At 37.0% G+C, this 20,631-nt stretch overlaps 1 protein-coding gene across 1 annotated transcript; it reads right to left on the bottom strand.

Moving 5' to 3' along the window:
* Positions 1-18,319: 18,319 nt before the first annotated feature.
* LOC108482358 (40S ribosomal protein S27-2) lies at positions 18,320-19,213 on the bottom strand. The gene is made up of 4 exons (XM_017785491.2): positions 19,071-19,213; positions 18,810-18,911; positions 18,684-18,712; positions 18,320-18,592 (listed from the first exon to the last, which is right to left on the bottom strand). The coding sequence occupies exons 1-4, from the start codon at positions 19,071-19,073 to the stop codon at positions 18,466-18,468; spliced, it is 261 nt and encodes an 86-aa protein (XP_017640980.1). The 5' UTR covers positions 19,074-19,213; the 3' UTR covers positions 18,320-18,465.
* Between the last annotated feature and the right edge of the window lie 1,418 nt (positions 19,214-20,631).

Genomic DNA, 20,631 nt, shown 5'->3' with positions numbered 1-20,631 from the left:
AGATATTTGAAGCGGCGTGGAATAGAGTCAAAATGACTTCGAGGTCCCCTATTTTGTTTTCAGAAAATCATTATAAATAGTACAAAAATGGTTATAAGATAAAATTTATATTATTAGACTCCTTAATGGGTCTAGTTTCAAATGAAATAAACGATAACATATTTCGAATTCTGTATAATAAGAAATTTGATTCGTAGTGAAGAGTGGTCAGAATAGTCAAATAGTGAAACAAGGGAAACTTCAATAAAAATCTGGTATTAATTGGTCAAACCAAAAATTCTGAAAATCTGATGGATGGAAGACATATGAGTCTATTTTCAGGGAAAATTAACGGCACTTGATTTGGAGTTTCTTAGCTCCAGTTATAAATAATTTAGTGACTGTTGCTTAGGAAGACAGCTTGTAGTGAATTTGTGATTTTGTTGCAAACATGGTTAAAACTTGTTAATGAGATGCTTTTCGAGTTTTCATGATCTTATTTGTTATTTCAATATTTAGGGTACGTTTGGTTCACTGTAATGAAATAGGGCTGTAATTGAATAGAGCTGTAATGGAATAGAGCTGTAATCAGTAATTCAGCTGTTTGGTTGAATGGAACGGAATAGAACTGTAATAGTATCCTTGTGTTTGGTTGAATGGAATGATATTGTAATAGCATAAGGAAAAAAACTAAAATGACTAGAATACCCTTAGTAGAATTTTTTTAGATAGATGATTATTGTTATTGTTATTAATTTATAATAGAATTATTATTAAATATAATTTAATAATAAATAATAAATAATTTAATCATACTTTAATATAATTATTATTAAATATAATTTAATAAAGATAATAATATATAATTTAATAACATTCTTAATATAATTATTATTAAAATATGAATGAATAAAAATCATAATATATAATATTAAAAATAGTATATACCTATTTTATTATTTTTAAATTACAATGCATATTTAATATGTTAAAATATCATTAGCGAAAAAAATAATTTAATTATGTTCTATAAATTAATCTTCCTATAAATTAATCTCAATTTTATGGTATCATCTAAAGTTTCATTTGGACTATAATAACTGGTGTCATTATATTCCTATAAATTAATCCCAAATTTATGGTTTCAACTAAAATTTCATTTGTTATTTACATAATTTTATATAATTTTTTATTTGTGTTATTATCTAAAATTGATAAATTGTATTAAACATGAAATTTTTATTAAAAAGAAAAGTCACAAAGCACCGAAAAGAAAAAGTGTTATCTTTTTTTTTTTCTACTTGTCCACCATTGATATTAGTATTGCTGAAACATTTGTATAAATAGTCTGAAATTTGGTACCAACATAATAAAATTATATAAATAGTCTGAAATTTTTATTTTTCTACTTATCCATTGGTATTAGGATCACTAAAGCATCGAAAAGAAAAGGCACAAACATTTTATTTCTATTTATTCAACACTCGAAATCTTGTCAAGTTGCAATATCTCCTCTATTTCCAAAGAGACCAATTGGGAACAATCCAAAATCATAATAAAATGATGTCAAAACTTAACCCATATTGCGATAAAGATTCCAACTCTTTCTAACCAAATATGTCAAAATTTATTGAGTTTGCGAATCTCAACAATGCCTTCTTTGCTGAAATATCAAATTTATTGAGTTACTCGGCCTTGCATTTGCTAGTTTACCTGTTATTAGTAATTTAACACAAAGGCAAGGTCAGAACATCCAAGAAAAGAAAATCATTATTTAAGGTAATTAAAACGAATACTATTGCTAGCAATGCGGTTAACATCCTTCATTACATCACTTTTAATATGATGTAACAAAATACTGACTACATTTGGCGAATATGATAGTTAATTTGTTAAATAGCCACCCACCAATATGTCGAATATGCTATTCCCCCTCCCTCCCTACTCTTTTCTCGATTAAAACCGGTTGTCATTGATTGATTAAAAAGAATATGGTTTATCATCATGGACTTAATCGAGACAAAGAAACACAAATTAGGGAAAATAAAATAGTTAACGGTGAAAGGCTTACTAGTGATATGAACAAAGAAGCTAATTTATCGATTGCTTTTGGAGTTGAACCCGATTCTTTGTAATCTTGCACTAGTTGTTTGAAGAAGCAAAGGAACAAGTCTATCCAAGAAAGCTTGTATCATTACGTATTAATAACAAATCCATTTTATAATATATGCATGGAAAAATTAGAGAGTGAAAAAAACAGCTAGAACGAATGTAAAGATGAGATAATTAAACACGTTAACATACTAGAACGAAATACAATCACATTATCATGCCGACATTCAAAAAATATGACTAGAATCAAGATTCTCTGATAAAATATAAATCGAATCATATGAGCGAATCTGTCTAGTCAAAGGGCTCTCAAATTTAGGTAATGCACCGGAGCACGAAAACTTTGAAATTCATACGGACCATAGATCTCACTTGTTCGGGCATTAAAGGACATCTCTAAACTCTTTCTAAAGTCGATCTGAAAAATCAATGATGCACCCACACTCAAAAATAAATAAACAGCAGTAATCTATTTGAACCTACTAAGGTACTATCGATTTGAACATTAACCTAAAATAATAAGTAGACCATGTTAAAGCGGTAAAAGAGAGCATGCGAGAATCAAATAGCGAGTTTAAAACATTCATATGTTTTTCAAGATTCAAACATAAAAAATTCAGACACAATCACTTATACATCACTCAAATTTAAAATTTAGTCCAAAGTCTACAAAAGAACACATAAAAAAAGGGTACATACTAAAAACCTCGAAAGCAAGGTGCAGGCAAGGCTTATGCATGCATATAGCTTGGTTTTACTTCAACTTCACAATGATTTTGACCAAATTCACGAGAGAAGTAAAAAAGAAAAAAAGGTATAAATAAATCAACATTTTGTTCAATAAAGACAAAATCATTTTTATAACACAAACTAATAAAGCATTTGCCGGAGGGTTGTGAAAAACTCACTAACATGTTGCTTTATTTAAAACACTAACAACTAACAACTTGCTAGCATAAAAACAATTGATGACTTTGATTTTCTACCATCGAATATATAACATCCACGGCATGAAACTTCCGGCTGCAATTCCGGAATTAGAATCTTATTTACCAAAGCAATTTGCCCGTAAAAAAAACTAACAATTAAAATGTTTACGTAAAGTAACATTAATTTCACTCGAAATCGATTGCAATTCAACTAATTTGAACAGATTTGCAAATGATATAGCCTATATCTATATAAAAGAACAAATCGTTAATACCTTACCACCGTGTTGTTTTAGCTTAGACATATCATCAAAATATCCTCTATTCAATTCATCAAGACCGCCTAAATCAAATTAAAACAATTATTTATATTAAATTTCATGGAAAAAGAGAACGTAACAAAATTTCAATAAACAAACAAAGCTTAAACTTATAGTCTTGCTCGTTCTTTCTCCATTTTTTCCTTGCTTGCAAGCTGCACACACAAGACAAAAAGTTAAAAAGAATTATAACTTAAAAAATCAAATATTTTAGAGTTAAAAAGGGGGAGATGGAGGAATTGCCGTGTAAATATCGAAGAATCGAATGGATGATTTTGAAGCAAAATGTTGAGGAGGTGAAGGGGAAATCTTTGGGTCATGTCTTAGGAGGTATTGACTAAATGAAATCAAAGCTTGTGCCCTGTTTATCACTCGGTTTACCCTCAACATTTTCGATTTTCGGTTTAGATTTCAATTCCCCCTCTAAGAACCCTCTTGCTCTTTCCAACAATAGATGGAATTTTACAGATCAAGAAAAAGAAACGGAAGAGAGGAAAAGAAAACTCTATTGAGAGAAAAAAAAGAAAGCAAAAAAAAGATGGCTGAAAATTTGGAAGAGACGAATATGGAAGGAACAGAGGGAGAAAATGTTTTACCTGACCCTGCGATGAAGGATTGTTCGTCTGCTTTTTTCAAGTGAGAAAGTGGGAGAAGGGGAGAGGGCAAAGTGGGGAGCATCTTTGTATTGAGCGTTTCCTTAAACACCGAATCAGTAATCGGTGCTAATGAAATGGAATAGAAATAAGACAATTTATTTGCATAGGTGCGTAATGGAATAAGCCCGTAATAGGGCATTCTATTGAACCAAACAAGTGTTTAGTGTGGGCCAACGGAATAGGATTGTAATGGCATAGTCATTACACTGAACCAAACATGCTGTTAGTTTTAATTGAGTTCAGATTCAAGTGAGGTTAATTTGCTACATATGCATTATGTTCATGGATACTTGGCCAAAATGGCAATTATCTAGGAACGATTTCTTGAAAATTTGAATAATCGATCTATAAGTAAATTAATTGTTTGCATTGCTTAAAACTTACCAAGCATTGAAGCTTACTCCGTGTTCTCTTTTTCATTTCTTATAGGTTTATACTTTAGCTCGAGTTGGAAGGGCCGGAGATATCATCACACTATCGAGTCTTTATGTGAGTTGAGAAGATTGTATATCATCATGGTTTAAGGCATGTATAGGATAGACTATAGGTAGAATGATATTTTGACTTTGTATACATTATAGCCATGCGAAGATGGCTTGCTCATTTTGTTTAGAGAAGCCTTATAATTGAACTAATGTGGTGAAATGTTTTAGTTATAACTTGATAGTAGTTAATTTGTTATTAGATATTCGGTTATGTTTTGATAGTGAGTCATTTTGGAAATTTATAAGAGCTCTTATGGAAAATCAGTGAGACATGTTTGCATTGTTGATAATTTATGTCTGGTAAGTATCTTTGACCTTATAGAAGTTTTTTTCAGTCAAGTAATACCTCATAACCTTATTCCGGCAACGGATACGGGTTAGGAGTGTTACAGAAGGGGAACCTTCTGTTATTAGATTGACGGTATGGACTACTTCGTTGGAAGTTGAATATCTTGTTGGGTTTAGATTAATTGAAAGGCAACTTGATCCATTATAGGTACCTGGAGTGTTCGCGTGTTGTTAGGCGACAGAACAGACAAGGTGTGTGAAAACACTGCTCTTAATCATAAGTTGGCAAAAAGCCAAAAAATGTGTACAGTCGACACCACACGGGTGTGCAGCTACCCATGTGGTAGCCTGTGTAACTAAACATGGGTGTATGACTAATGAGGCCGACCATGTGCGAATTCATGGGTTGGGCCAAATAGGACTGTGTGGGCCCCATGAGCATGTAGGCCCCACACAGGTAAACCACATGGACGTGTGGAAATTATTGGACCAGACAGTGTAATACATATGGCCAATGCTATTTTGGGCTGTGTGGGCCCACATAGGCTCACTATATGGGTCGTGGGCGCATTTTTACTATTTGAATTATAAGGTTGCATGGGTCGCCAGAGACGACTGTAGACCTACTATTGGGTCGGTGAGTTTACCTAGACCCCCTATTTGATAAAATAACTATTTTGCCCCTATGAGATATATGATGTTTTAGCATGCTATTTTAACTGCATAGAATACATGTGTAATAGTATGATATGACATGACATGTTGCATGATGCGTTGTATGGGGATGGGTTTAATATGATTGAAGGAAGTGTACTGTACTAACAGCTCTGCTGCAAATACTGTTTAGTGCCGCAACCGGTACTTCTTGGAGTGTAGGGATGGATGGGTTGATTATATCCCCATATGGAGTGTAGGGTTGGACAGAGATGGAGTGTAGAGGCTGGTTGGGTAGGATTTCTTGATTGCACATCTATACTGTTACTGCCACTAAGATGGGCTCAAGCCCAATCTGATATTGATAAGGTAATGGGCTAAAGCCCTAACTAAAACTGAACCATTACTGAGATGGGTTTAGCCCCAGACTTTATTTGCTCACTGTATGGTTGTTGATTTGGGATTATACACTGAGTTTTCGTAAATTCACCCTTCTGTTTATCCACGCATGTAATCCCCAGACTTAGGTGGATCGGTGCAGTGGGGGACTCAAAGGTGGCCACACAACTGCTATTATTTTTGTATTTGATTTTAATCATAAGTATTATTAGTTGGGGTACTTTTATTGTAATGAGGCCTCTTTGGATTTTATTTTTAATTTGGGATTTTATTTGTTTTGATTAAATACTGCTAGCAGTAGGAAAAGACGTAGGTTTTCAAAAAGATAAATGTTTTTCAAAAATACCACGAATACGCAATCTATTTTAAGAGTTTCAAAAGAAACAATGTTTTAAAATTTTAATGACATTTTAATATGATAATCTTTTTGACAAATGACTCACATTTTGAAAATGAACAACACGTCTTAAAATCTTCTTAAAGATCACACAAAGAAGTTAAATAGAGAATGGGTTTTTCAATGATAGCGCACTTAACGAAAAACACTTCAATATGACATTGCCAAATTCAACCATAACGTCTAGGCCGGGTTTGGGGTGTTACATTTAGTAGTATCAGAGTCAGGTTGCAAAACTCGGCTGTGGATTTGGGTTCTTTTAAATCTTGGAATTTCTAAAAGAACTGTTTCAAATGATTTGAAGTATTTTGGAATGTTATACGGAATGTGTGGTACACCGAGTCTCTGGCACCGATTCTATAAGTCTTCTAAAATCATTATTTGAATAAACTATAATATTGAGACTACTGTAGGTAGTAAGCTGTACTAAAATACTCTAGATTGGGTAAACTAAAAACTGTAGTAAAACTGTGATCTATGAAAACAAACTCTAAAATCTGATACTATTTCCCATAAAATATCTGTTAATAAACAATGGAACTGTAAACTGATGCATAAAACTGCTAATACAGATAAAATGCAACTCTATAATGAGCACCAGAGGTACTCATGGAAGGGGTACAAGGGGTCACGATGGAAGACGTGGAGGTACTCGAGCTGGGTCTTCGTCATTTGGCCACATACCTAATGTAGAAACTAGGGAGGTGTTGGTTCCACCTGAGACAGAGACTAGGTCTCATGATCGTGCGGCTGAGGATGACGCACTATCCCAAGCCATGTTACGGATTCTGGAGAGGGTCGCTGGGGGCAATACTCGTGCTATGAGCTGTGGGTCAGTTACGAAATGACTTAGGCTAATGGAGCCGAGATTTTTAGGGGTATTACTGGAGTTGCCCCTAATGTGGCTGAGTATTGGATTGAGGCCATAAAGAGGATCATGGATGATCTCGACTGCACCCCCAAGCAGAAACTAAAGGGTGCAGTGTCACTGCTTAGAGATGAGGCTTACCAGTGGTGGCTTACGGTTAAAGAGGGCACTCAGCCAGAACAATTGACCCAGGAATTTTTCAAGACTACTTTGAAGGAAAGTATATGGGTGCTAGTTATGTGGATGCCTGAAGGAGAGAGTTTCTGAATCTGACACAGGGGGATAAAATAGTGGTCGAATATAAGGATGAATTTCTGCGATTAAGCCGCTATACACGACGGATGGTAGCGACTAAGTATGAGCGATGTGTTCGTTTCAAAGATAGTTTACGGATTCTGATAGCTCTACAGAGGGAGCAAGATTTTGCTGCATTAGTTGATAAGGCGAAGATCGCCAAGGAGGTGAAGCACGCAGAGCGTCTGAACCGTGAGAAGGCGAGGGGTAGGAACAAGAGGGATTCAAAGCCCTCGAGTTCTTTTCTGAGGTCTAAAAAAAAAGGCCAGAGTTAATGGGCCGGTCATAGTTGGGGCCTCTGTTACTGCTATTGGACTGTAGTTCTGTGCTGATTGTGGGAGACGCCATCAAGGCGAGTGCTGGAAAAGGACTGGGGCTTGTTTGAGGTGCGGATCATTGGAGCATAGTATCAGAGATTGTCCATGGAGGCCCGTTCAGGTGCAAGCTACAGGTTTGGGATTGTACAGCCACTGAGAGGTGTTCAGCAGCCATCGAGAGGCCGTGGTCAGGCTAGAGGTGGTAATGGTTTGGGCTGTGGTCAGAGGGCCCCAGGCAGAGATGCTGGTCATATTGCCAGCTCTGGTTTATGCTGCACATCACCGAGAGGATGGAGATGCTCTAAATGTTATCACGGGTACGCTTTTTATCTATGATGTACCTTATACTGCACTGATAGATATAGGATCTATTCATTCCTATATAGCTTGTACTGTGTCTAAGACTTTGGGTATCTTAGTTGATAGCACTACAAGTGAGGTTACTTTGTTAAGTCTATTCGGCAGTCTGTGAGGGTAAATAAACTGTTCAAAGATGTTCTTTTGGAGGTTCAAGGGGTTATTTTTATGGCGGATTTAATGGAACTTTCTTTTGAAGAATTTGATTTAATACTAAGAATGGACTGGCTGGTTAAACATTGGGTGAGCTTGGATTGTGCTACCAAACGGATGGTACTGAAAACTTTGAAGTATGAAGAGGTAGTAGTAATTGGAAAGCGTCGGAACTACTTGTCAAATGTGATCTCTACACTAAGGGCCGATAAGTTGGTTCGTAAGGGTTGTAAGGCCTACCTGATCTACATCAGTGTTTCGGATTCTGGGGTTTCTTATGTTAAATATATCAGAATAGTTAAAGACTTTCTGGATGTTTTTCCTGATGAACTACCTGGGTCACCTCCAAACCGTGAAGTTGAGTTTGGGATTGAGCTTCTGCTTGGCATAGCTCCGGTGTCCATCACCCCTTATAGAATGGCACCGAAGGAACTTGTGGAGTTTAAAGCTTAGATTCAAGAATTATTGGATCTTAGGTTCATCCGACCTAGTGTGTCTCCATGGGGAGCACCAGCTTTGTTTGTGAAAAAGAAGGATGGATCTATGCGTATGTTCATTGATTACAGGTAATTGAATAAATTAACCATTAATAATAAGTACCCCCTTTCGAGGATAGATGATCCGTTCGACCAGTTCCTAGCAGCTTTAATTTTTTCTAAGATTGATCTCTGATCTGGGTACCATCAATTGAGGGTCAAAGAGGCTGATGTATACAAGACAGTGTTTAGGATCGTTATGGTCATTACGAGTTCCTAGTAATGTCGTTTGGACTGATGAATGCACCAATGACTTTTATGGATCTGATGAACCGAGTGTTCGAACCCTATCTGGATCGGTTCATAATGGTTTTTATTGATGACATTCTGGTGTATTTGATGACTGAGGATGAACATGATGAATATCTCCGAGTGGTTCTGCAGATTCTGGGGGAGAAACAATTGTACGCCAAGTTCAGTAAATGGGAGTTCTGGTTACGAGAGGTAACATTTCTGGGTTGTGTGGTATCTGCTGAAGGGATTAGGGTTGACCTTGGAAAAATTGAGGCCGTTTTGGATTGGAAGCCACTAAGACTGTGTCTGAGATTCGCAGTTTTTTGGGTCTGGTAGGGTATTATCGGTGATTTGTAGAGGGGTTTTCATGGATTGTAGCACCTTTGACTAAGCTGTTACGTAGGGGTATGCCATTTAACTGGACTGATGTGTAGCAAGAAAGCTTTGGGAAGCTCAAGAAGGTATTGACTGAGGCCCTTGTCTTAATACAGCCAGAGTTAGGGAAAGAGTTCACTGTCTACAGCGATGCATCACATGTTGGTTTGGCATGTGTGTTGATGCAAGAGGGTAAGGTGGTAGCGTACGCATCTCGGCAATTGAAGATTCATGAAGTAATTATCCGACACATGACTTAGAGTTGGCTGCAATGGTATTCGCACTGAAAATTTGGAGGCATTATCTTTACGATGAGAAGTGTATCATCTACACTGATCACAAGAGCCTCAAGTATCTCTTCACTCAGAAGGAGTTCAATCTTAGGCAGCGTAGATAGATTGAGCTGCTTAAAGACTATGACTGTACGATAGAATACCATCCTGGGAAGGCCAATGTAGTGGCAGACGCATTGAGTTGTAGAGCTATGACTGATCTTACGGCGATGTTTGCTCGCCTCAGTTTATTTGATGATGGTAGTTTGTTGGCTGAGCTCCAAGTTAAACTAATGTGGATTGATCAGATTAAGGGTAAACAGTTAGAGGATGAGTCACTGGGTCTTCGTTTCCGACAGGTTGAGAGTGGTGATACAGTGGATTTTGGACTGAATAGCGAAGGGGTGCTCTATTTTCGTGGGAGGATCTGTGTACCAAAGGATATTGATTTGAGGCAGTCAATACTATGAGAGGTGCATAGTAGCCTTTATGCTATGCATCCTGATGGAAATAAGATGTACCGAGACGTTCATGAGTTATATTAGTGGTCGGGTCTTAAGCGTGAAGTTACCGACTTCGTGGGTAAATGTCTGACATACCAACAGGTTAAGGCTAAACATCAGTTACCTTTAGAGTTGCTTCAGCTAATTAAAATTCCACTTTGGAAATGGGAGAGAGTGACTACGGACTTCGTTAGTGGGCTGCCCCTAACGCCTACTAAGAATGATTCAGTATGGGTCATCGTGGATCGATTGACCAAATCTTCCTATTTCATACTAGTTCGTACTGATTATTCTTTTGCAGAAGCTGGCTAAACTGTATGTGTCTGAGATAGTGAGACTGCATGGGGTACCGGTTTCCATAATATCTGAAAGGGATCCTCGTTTCACGTCTCATTTCTAGAATAAGTTACATGAAGCTCTTGGTACAAGATTGGACTTCTGTACTGCGTTCCATCCTCAGACAGATGGCCAATCAGAAAGGGTGATTCAGATACTGGAGGACATGTTAAGGAGTTACTTGATTGATTTCTGAGGCAGTTGGGAGGACTACTTGCCGCTAGCAGAGTTTGCTTATAACAATAGCTACCAGTCTAGCATACAGATGGCACCTTACGTGTCATTATATGGTCGTAGATGTCGTACTCCTTCATGTAGGACTGAGTTGGGTGAGCGGCGTGTTTTGGGTCCTAAGCTATTTTCTGATATCGAGGATAAAGTTAGACTAATTCGGGATCGACTGAAAGGGGCATCAGATAGATAGAAGTCGTATACGGAACTGAAGCATAAAAATATTCACTATTCTGTGGGAGACTTCGTTTTTCTCAAGGTCTCGCCATGGAAGAAGGTACTGAGGTTTGGACGAAAGGGCAAGTTGAGCCCTAGGTTCATTGGGCCTTATTGCATATTGAAAAGTGTGGGACCGGTTGCCTATCAGTTAGAGTTAATGCCAGAGTTAGACTAGATTCACGATGTGTTTCACGTCTCTATATTGAGGCACTACCGCTCTGATCCCACGCATGTTATTTCGGTTGAGGAGATTGAGGTTAGGCCAGATCTGACTTTTGAGGAGGAGTCGGTTCAGATATTGGATCGTGATGTAAGGGTTTTAAGGAAAAAGTCTATCCCATTGGTTAAGGTTCTTTGGCGTAATCACAGCTCTACGGAGGCCACGTGGGAACCTAAAGAGGCGATACGACAACAATACCCTCATTTGTTCTGATCAGGTAAATTTTGAAGCCAAAATTTTCTTTTAAGAGGGTAGAGTTGTAACGCCCCAAAAATCCTTAATATTGATTTTTGTATGTTTGTGTTACACAAGTGTATGTCTGCTTCAGTGGTTAAGTGTCCTGGAAAGAGTCTGAGAAGTCTTCGGTTCAAGCCTTGGCTTAAGCAAAAGTTTTGGTTTTTAAATGAATAAACCCTGTCTCTAGTCAGTAGGTTTTTAAATAAATGTAGGAGTTTTATGTCAGAAAGGGCCTGCTAGTCAAGGGGATAAGTGGCGTGTTACTATAACTTGAGGTTTGAAGTTCGAGTCCTGCTATGCGCAAGGGAGTGTTTTATTTTGCTGCTGAGGCCATGTGGGAGTTTTGGTCAACCTGAACTACTGAAGTGTTGTAGTAGGATTTGAATTAGGTGGTTGAGGGAGGAGTGGACGATTTTGAGGGATTTTAGGAGGAAAATATGGGAATTTGAAGTTGTGGTAGAGTTGGTACCGAATTAGTATTCTGGTCACTCAAGAATTCGGCTTTGGTTGGTAATTGCTCTCCATTTCAGTTGCTATCAACATTCTTTTTTGTTTTTTTCACTTTTTGAGGCTGAATAGTGTTGGGGTTCGTTCAGGTATTTTCTTTCTCTGCTTTTTGACTTTGTTCTCCTATTCGGCTATCTTCCCCTGGTTAGTCGATTCCCTTTTTTGCCTCTACTCTTCTACGAAGCGTGATTTCCTTTTTTCCTTTGGCCGAATACTCTCTCTTCCATCGCACTTAATTCTTTCCTCTTTTTTACCTTGTTGCTTTGGCCGATTCTCTTCTTCTCTCATTCTTTCTCAATCGGTTTTGCTTTGGCCTAATATTACTCCTTCTCCTACCCTTACTGTGTCGACTTCTACTTCAATACTCTCTGTGGATTTTGTAGTCATTACAACTCCTGTCCTTATTTTGTTGGTTATCATCTGCTTCACGATTCTTAGCACTCTTTTGGTAAGTATTCGATTCTTCACTTCTCTGTTACTTGGTGTAGTTTGTTTAAAGGGTTGTGTATTATTTTGATTAGGAGTCGACCGAGGGACTGGAGATCATCATTGACGCAATAAAGAAGGGGAACCTTCTGCTATTGGATTGACGGTATGGACTGTTTCATTGGTAGTTGAATATCTTGTTGGGTTTAGATTAATTAGACTGCATAGTGATTAATTGAATGGCAACTTGATCCATTATAAGTACCTGGAGCGTTTGCGTGTAGTTAGGCGACAAAACAGACAAGGTGTGTGAAAACACTGCTCCTAATCATAAGTCGGCAGAAAGTCAAAAAGTGTGTATAGTAGACACCACACGGGTGTATAGCTACCCGTGTGATAGCCCGTGTGACTAAACATGGGCGTATGACTGACGAGGCCGACCATGTGCGAATTCATGGGTTGGGCCAAATTGGGTCGCGTGGGCCCCACGGGCATATGGGTCCCACACGGGTAAACCACATGAACGTTCGAAAATTATTAGGCCATACTGTGTAATACACACAGCAAAGCTATTTTAGGCCTATGGGCTGCACGGGCGTGTAGGCCCACATGGGCCCACTATGTGGGCCATGAGCCCATTTTTACTATTTGATTGATAAGGTTGCACGGGTCGCCCGTGACGACTGTGGACCTATTGTTGGATCAGTAGGTTTACCTAGACCCCCTATTTGATAAAATGACTGTTTTGCCCCTATGAGATGTATGACTGTTTTAGCATGCTATTTTAACTACACAAAGTACATGTGTAATAGTATGATATGACATGACATATTGCATGATGCGTTGCATGGGGATGGGTTTAATATGATTGGAGGAAGTGTATTGTACTGGCAGCTCTACTGCAAATACTGTTTAGTGCCGCAACCGGTACTACTTGGAGTGTAGGGATGGGTGGGTTGATTATATCCCCACATGGAGTGTAGGGTTAGACGGAGATGGAGTGTAGAGGCTGGTTGGGTAGGATTTCTTGATTGCACATCTGATCATTATCATTATGTAGATGGGCTCCTACCAACTCGACATCGATATGGTAATGGTCTAAGGCCCTAACTAAAACTGAACTATTATTGAGATGGGCTTAGTCCCAGACTGTATTTTCTCACTGTATGGTTGTTGATTTGGGATTACATACTGAGTTTTCGTAAACTTACCCTTCTATTTATCTACGCATGTAATCCCCAAACTTAGGTGGATCGATGCAGCGGGGGACTCAAAGGTGGCCACACAAATATTATTATTTTTGCATTTGATTTTAATCATAAGTATTATTAGTTAGGGTATTTTTATTGTAATAAGGCCTCTTTGGATTTTATTTTTAATTTGGGATTTTATTTGTTTTGATTTAATACTGATAGCAGTAGGAAAAAACGCGGGTTTTCAAAAAGATAAATATTTTTCAAAAATACGACGAATACGCAATCTGTTTTAAGAGCTTCCGCAAGAAACAATGTTTTAAAATTTTAATGACATTTTAATATGATAAGCTTTTTGACAAACGACTCACATTTTGAAAATGAACAACACTTCTTAAAATCTTCTTAAAGATCACACAAAGAGGTTAAATAGAGAATTGGTTTTTCAACGATAGCGCACTTAATGAAAAACACTTCAATATGACATCGCCAGATTCGACCATAACGTTCAGGCCGGGTTTGGGGTGTTACAAAATAGGCCCTTGCCCAGATTACTACATTGAGACAAATACTTCCTTTGTCATAGACAGACGCGAAGGCATCTTTGCAAAATAGATAGATAGCCACAAAGGCGCCTATTCATATTAGATAGCTACAAGGGTGCCCGAGCACATACACAAGGTAGTCAGAGAGGCATGCATATAGATAGATGGCCATGAAGGCGTCCACTTTGACAGATTCTGCCATGAAGGCGCATTTAACAGATATAGCCTCAAAGGCTCACATGTAATAGAATCAACCACAAAAGCATCCACTTTAACATACTTTACCACAAAGGCGTATTCACAGAGCCAACCGCTAAGGCTCCATAGAGCAGATAACGCCGTAAAGGCTCAAGTGTAACAGAGAACAGTCACAGAGGCTTCCACTTATCAAAGAAAAGCCATAAATGCTTCCACATATCTAAGAACAGATACAAAGGCTTCCATATTTCAGTAAATGGGGCTTTCGACAATAGGGATTTGCCTAATCTCAATGTGTTGAGGTTTGCCCCTTATTACCTAGTACTCGCCTAACCATCCTTTATATTCCCCCAGGCGACGTGATAGTCCTAGAATAGGTCTTACACTATATGGTTTTTCCCCCATATGATGCCATAGTCCGAGACTAGGTCTTACACTTATGGTCTTTTCCCCCCCATTTGATGTCATACTCTTAGACTAGATCTTACACTATATGGTCTTCTTGCCATGGCCATGGTCTTTCCTTATTAGAATTTGTGTTTACTGCCCTGACAGACGCACACGCAAGCAGACTCAATATATAAACTTATACAACTCATGCAACTTATGCACAGACTCCTCATGTAGAGACTTCATCATGTTTTCAGACACATTTATGCATGCATACATTTTCCTTCAAAATAGAAACATATCCTCAAGCTCAGGCTTTCTTTACATTTTCATCATACATGTCCTTTTCATAACAATGGCATATTATCATACAAGCATCACATGCAAGCTTTATAAAACATTCAGCTTTTGCAGCAGAATCATTTCAGCAAAAGATATTAACATGCAAGCATGCAAGTAAGCATCAGTTTAGAGACTAACTTGAAACCTTCGAACAAAAGCTTCTGCCTTTGGTTTTAAAAACTTCCAATGTATAGTAGCGACCACTGCTTATAAAAGAGAATATTACTATTAACAAACTGCCAAACTACTTTTTTTTCCTTCATCTTAAACCAAGATGACACCATGGAGAGTATTATCTTCATGCATGCAATAGACTTACTCTTTTTCAGAATTCACATGAAGGATGGGAATACTTACCCTAGTGAGAGACAACCCTACATATGAACTAAATTCTTGGCCTTAACATGGTAAAAGAATCCCTGCATCAGCCTTATTATATGAAGATGAAAAAGGTGTCTTTAAGTAAAAAAGGAGAGATGACTTTCCTTTCTGCAGAAGTTTCTTAAATAAAAATCTTGGTTCTTACCATAGGGCTTTGACACATGTCACACATTCTAAGACTTTTTTAGCCAGTGACTTATAGTTGTAGGAAGCGTATACTAGAAGCCAATATCCTTTCATACTTGTGATTGGACTCACCTTATAAACTTAACATTCTGGTTAGCATGAAATTTATATTTCTCCAAACAAGCTGACATGACCCATCTGGGCGACATTCTTAAGACCCGAGAATCCTGTGTTAGGATTGTCCATCCCTTTCATACATACATACGTTTGGCGTAAAATGGCCTTAACCCTCGAGTCCCACCATGGCCTTTTTATGCCCTACTACCGTACCAGAGTGCCAATTAGGTGAGTAGGACCATGCCAATCTATTTTTCCCTGACCTGTCTACCCAAACTCAATACTTGCCAAGTCTGGGGTGTTACATCTAGTGAATCGAGTCGAGTTTAGGGTGTTACAACTCACCTTGTATTTTATATAATCCCGTCGACTTTTATAAGGCTTCCGCCAGATTTTTTTTAAACTATGTTTTATTTTACTTGGCGTAATATTGATTTTATTTTATTTTTTTTCATTGATACTGGGGTTAACGCCAATTCAAGAGTATATGTCGAGACTTCAAAGCTATAAAAATTTCAACTGTATTTGTCAAACTCAAATGGTTTTTAATTGTGACATGCATACCCGGATTCGGCGATTAGGTTGAGCGTGGGTGTTACAGGGACTGGTGGTTTTCGGGTTGGTTCTAAATAGAGCTATTCAAGTTGACGGAGTCAAACTTGAACATTTCCACTAGCATGCATCTGCAGACTGATGGGCAAGTCGAGAGAGTAAATGCTTTATTGGAGGTCTATCTTCAACATTATGTGAGTGCCACTCAGAGGGACTAGTCGAAGTTGTTTGATGTGACCCAATTCTGGGGTTACAAATCAAAGTCCGTTTGAGATAGTGATAAGCCAGCAACCACTCACACCCAATGCCATTATGACTCGTTATGAAGGACTAAATCCAACAACTTATCAATTTGCGAAAGATTGGCATAGGCAGAATGACTTAGCCAGAGCTTGCCTACACAAGGCAAGTAAGAGCAACAAGAAGTAAGTTGATCAAAATCGCAAAGATGTACAGTTCCAGGTTGGTGATCCAGTCCTTACTAAAATGCATTTGATTTTGCGCCACACTAGATTGTGCTAGGAGCTTGTGTGACGATATGTGGGACCTTTCAAAGTTTTGAAGAGAGTAGGCAAGGTGGCCCACAAACTGGAGTTGCCCACAAAACTCAACGTTCATTCGATTTTCCATGTCATTATGCTTAAACCATTCCACAAGGATTAGGAGGATCCAAATCAATGCAAGTTTAAACGAGCAACAATAGGGGTAAAGGTTTCCTATGACCGTGATGTTGAATGCATCATGGTAGATCAAGTGATCCGACGAAAGTACTACATAGCGAGGCATGAGTACTAGTTGGGAACTTGCCAAAGCCTTATGGTAATTCCATTCCGAGGACACGATGAAAGCGATGCAAGAATAGGTGAGGGAGAATGTCAATGTCATGGGTCGAGCAAAAGAGCCTATAACTGGTGCACATAGTTCAGACGCTTCATGTTCCCTTAGGGTCATTCAACCAGTCGGGACTGGCCCATCACTTAGAAAGGACTCAAGGCCCGTCTACTTGAATCCTAATTGAATTAGAACACTAGTAAATTGTATTTTACCAAGATAATTCTTGTAAATCTTAAAGGAAAAACATTACAATTTAAATCACTTAGGACTCTCCTATTGTAAATTAAAACTAATCTCAGTCATTGATGTAATTTGATCTATATTGTTGGATCTGTGAGAACTCAACTATAAATAAAAGTCTCCACTTCATTTATAATCACTTCATTCTTTCTAAGTTAAAAGAATATTTGAGAACATTTGCTTACACACTTGGTATGCACTCTCTTTCTATGGGTTTCTTTGTTCATAACTTCCTCCTTTTTAAGAGATTACTTCCACTTTGTTTCAATGCCTTAAAGAATTTCTACAAGATTCTCTTTTATCGAGAGTAGGTTGACTTAGGCGCATTTATAGTGAAGAAATCGCCTAAGGTCATAAGGCTTGCAAGACAAAAGATCTAGCCCCATGACATAAAAAAAGTTTCAATGTAGAAGAGATTAATTGTTTGTAGGTATATGATGAAGCCGATGCATAGTAAAGGCATGATGGTGAATTACAAAAAATAAATAAATAACGTGGCAATAATGGAAAACACCTACTGAAAGAACGACGTAAACAACACCTATAATAACCCAAGACAATGAACCAAAATAAAGGCTTTGTTATAGGTCCAGTGAATTAGGCCTAAATGAATGTTTCATTCCCATTCAACCAAACATGGTCTTAGTATCCCAGGCATGTATTAGTAGAAAAAAACTGGGGCATCAATAAAGGTATTCAGATTGTGTTAAAAGTTAAAATTTGGATTTAAAAAAATCAAATGAGTGAGCTTTCTCTGCATGCTTCTTATCAGGCAGCAAATAGCTACTAGCATTCTTGTGCATCACGCTTGAATAGATGCAAATAAACATACCCATTTGTAACAATCACAACCAAATCTGAATAACATCGACCATAACAATATTGTAATCCAATCAATTAGTAACTTTATGATCTCAACCAACATAAGTCCCCACTATGTGTCAATCACCACCTTGATACTAAATCAAAATTTGTCATTCCAATCCAAAGAGTCTTCTATAAGGTAAAGCATATAGTTAGAAGCTTGAACAACTTTGATCAAATTCCAACATAGTCAAAAGAAAGCATAAATGCTTAAGTCAAGATCAGGAAACCAATTAAATACAACTCAAAACATTCATTAAAAAAAATCCAATACATCAAGAACAATAACAGTCTTTTTAAATCCTTAATGTTGTTCCTACTAAAACTAATTAGATTTTAACACCTAAAAAAGAAATTCTTCTAGTCAGAGCCATCAGAATTAGTCACCCTTTTTCCTGAACGAGCAGCCTTCGGTGAGTCTGGCTCTACCACCAGTAGGCTGGCATAAAACTGTCTGGCAATTACCGCAAACTACCACAGTTTGAGAGTGGCTAAATACGGTCGTTCTGCCAAAGACAAACAAGTAAAACCCAGAAATTAAAAATTGAAATAACCCTTATTTAAATCCATCAAATCCAAAATCCATTTTAAACTTACATGTTGAAGCAGCCCTGACATTTAACATCCTGAGAGAGAGAAATAACCAAGTAAATCAACCATGTACACAAACAAGTCATGAAATGAAAAAAAAAATACAATGAAATAAAAGCTTAAATATATTACCATGAAGAAGGAATTGGGAGACTGAACTAGACGCTTTAGCTTGTGCTTCTTCTTCTCAAGCTCGGCCGGAGGATTCAGCAAGTCGATGTCGTTTTGAAGAACCTAAAATTACACCAAAAGAAACAACTCAAATAAGATTTTATTGCTAAAACATTACAGGAAAATACAAAAAAAAAATCCTGAAAATCAATATAACATGAAATTGAATAACTGAAAATTCTCTAAGGTGAAGTATAGAAGAAATAGCGAGAGGAGATTTACCATGTTCGCAATTGGAAGGGGGGTGTGGCGCTAATAGCTAGTGTCTTCGAAGCTATTTAGCGAAAAAGCTTAAAGGGAGAGCGCTCTGAAAGGATTTTAGGGCTTAACTTGTGGGGCCCTTTATGTGGACTTTAAATGTGTGTAGCTTTATAAGATGAAAAGTCAAAATATATTGATAGCCTATACTTTTACGTATTTGAAATTTATGTTCTATACTTCAAAATTTAAGTTCTTTCATTTTTCTTTTCAATTTGAAGCTCATAGTTTAATTATTAATATCATTAGTATTTTTAATCAAAATTTGTTAATTTAATATATATATTTTTAGTTAATTATATAACAATCATTTGAGTATAATTTAATCAATATGTTAAGTTGAGAAGATTTGATAAAAATGCTAACAACATAAATTATATATTTGAGATTTTTAAATTTAAAAAGTAAGAAGATTTAGAATAATATATTAGCTCAAATGTTTTTCTTTGTCTTTATATTTAATTGACAAATACACGATCTTATAAGGATTATTTATTTTTTGCTTATTTATTTATGCTTGAGAGAGTTTATGTCTTAAGATTTGGATAGAAATCTTAAGGAAGTTGTAAAGTTAAACATTGTTCTCAAAGGTAGATCAAATTAGTGAATTTGAGAAAATCTTTAGCTGTGAAAAGCTAAGGTAGTAAAGTAGGCAATTGAGGCCAAACTATTCTAAATCGTTGCGTCCATTGTTTCTTATTGTTTCTTTGCTTCCACTAAATTTTTTAAAAGGTTAATTCACCCCCTATTGACTATTTTGATTAAGTTATCGAGCAAATAATTGGTATCAGAGCTAATTTTTAAAGATGGTTTAGCAAGCAAGAGAAAATCTATCACACCCTCAACCTGATCCAATTAACCGGACCCAAATCTTAGGTATTATCACACTAATATAGACAAAAACTTAAACTACATATACAAATTTCAATCAATTATTACAACTTATTTACTTGCAAATTTCAAACTAAATACATAATTATGTTCAATAAGTATATTTGCAACACATGGAAACTAAGGTACAATGATTTCTAATTTTTTTTTAAAAAATCTAACTTATCACGATTATACTTAAAATACGAATTCTAAGGAACATATCAACTATCTGGCTCTTTACGCATAATAGCCTGATACGCCACTCATTAGGTGTAGTCTTGGTATCGCCCCTCCTAGCGCAGCCTCTCACTCAAACCTGTAATATAACACACACGGATAAGTACATAAGAACTTAGTGAGGAATATAACAGTTACCTATGTGGTATTTACACAATACAATGCCTGTTTCTAGCGATTACTTCCATTAAATTCCATTATTTATACATTATAGATATCATGCTTTACTCAGAAATCATTTCATTTTCCATTGGGGTCTTCGATACATCACGCATGTCCTTCGTCGAACATTTATTAGTCTTTTTCCATTTTCTTTGCAAGATCAACATAATTGAAACACTATTACTGTAGCATACTTAACTCTAAGCCATCGCTTCACCATAATTCAAGAATGATCATGTGCGCAAATGATCGA

Source organism: Gossypium arboreum, chromosome 7, assembly GCF_025698485.1.
Source record: "Gossypium arboreum isolate Shixiya-1 chromosome 7, ASM2569848v2, whole genome shotgun sequence".
In the NCBI taxonomy this organism is placed as follows: domain Eukaryota; kingdom Viridiplantae; phylum Streptophyta; class Magnoliopsida; order Malvales; family Malvaceae; genus Gossypium; species Gossypium arboreum.
Note: the sequence above shows the minus strand (reverse complement) of the source record. Positions and strands in the feature narration are given on the sequence as shown.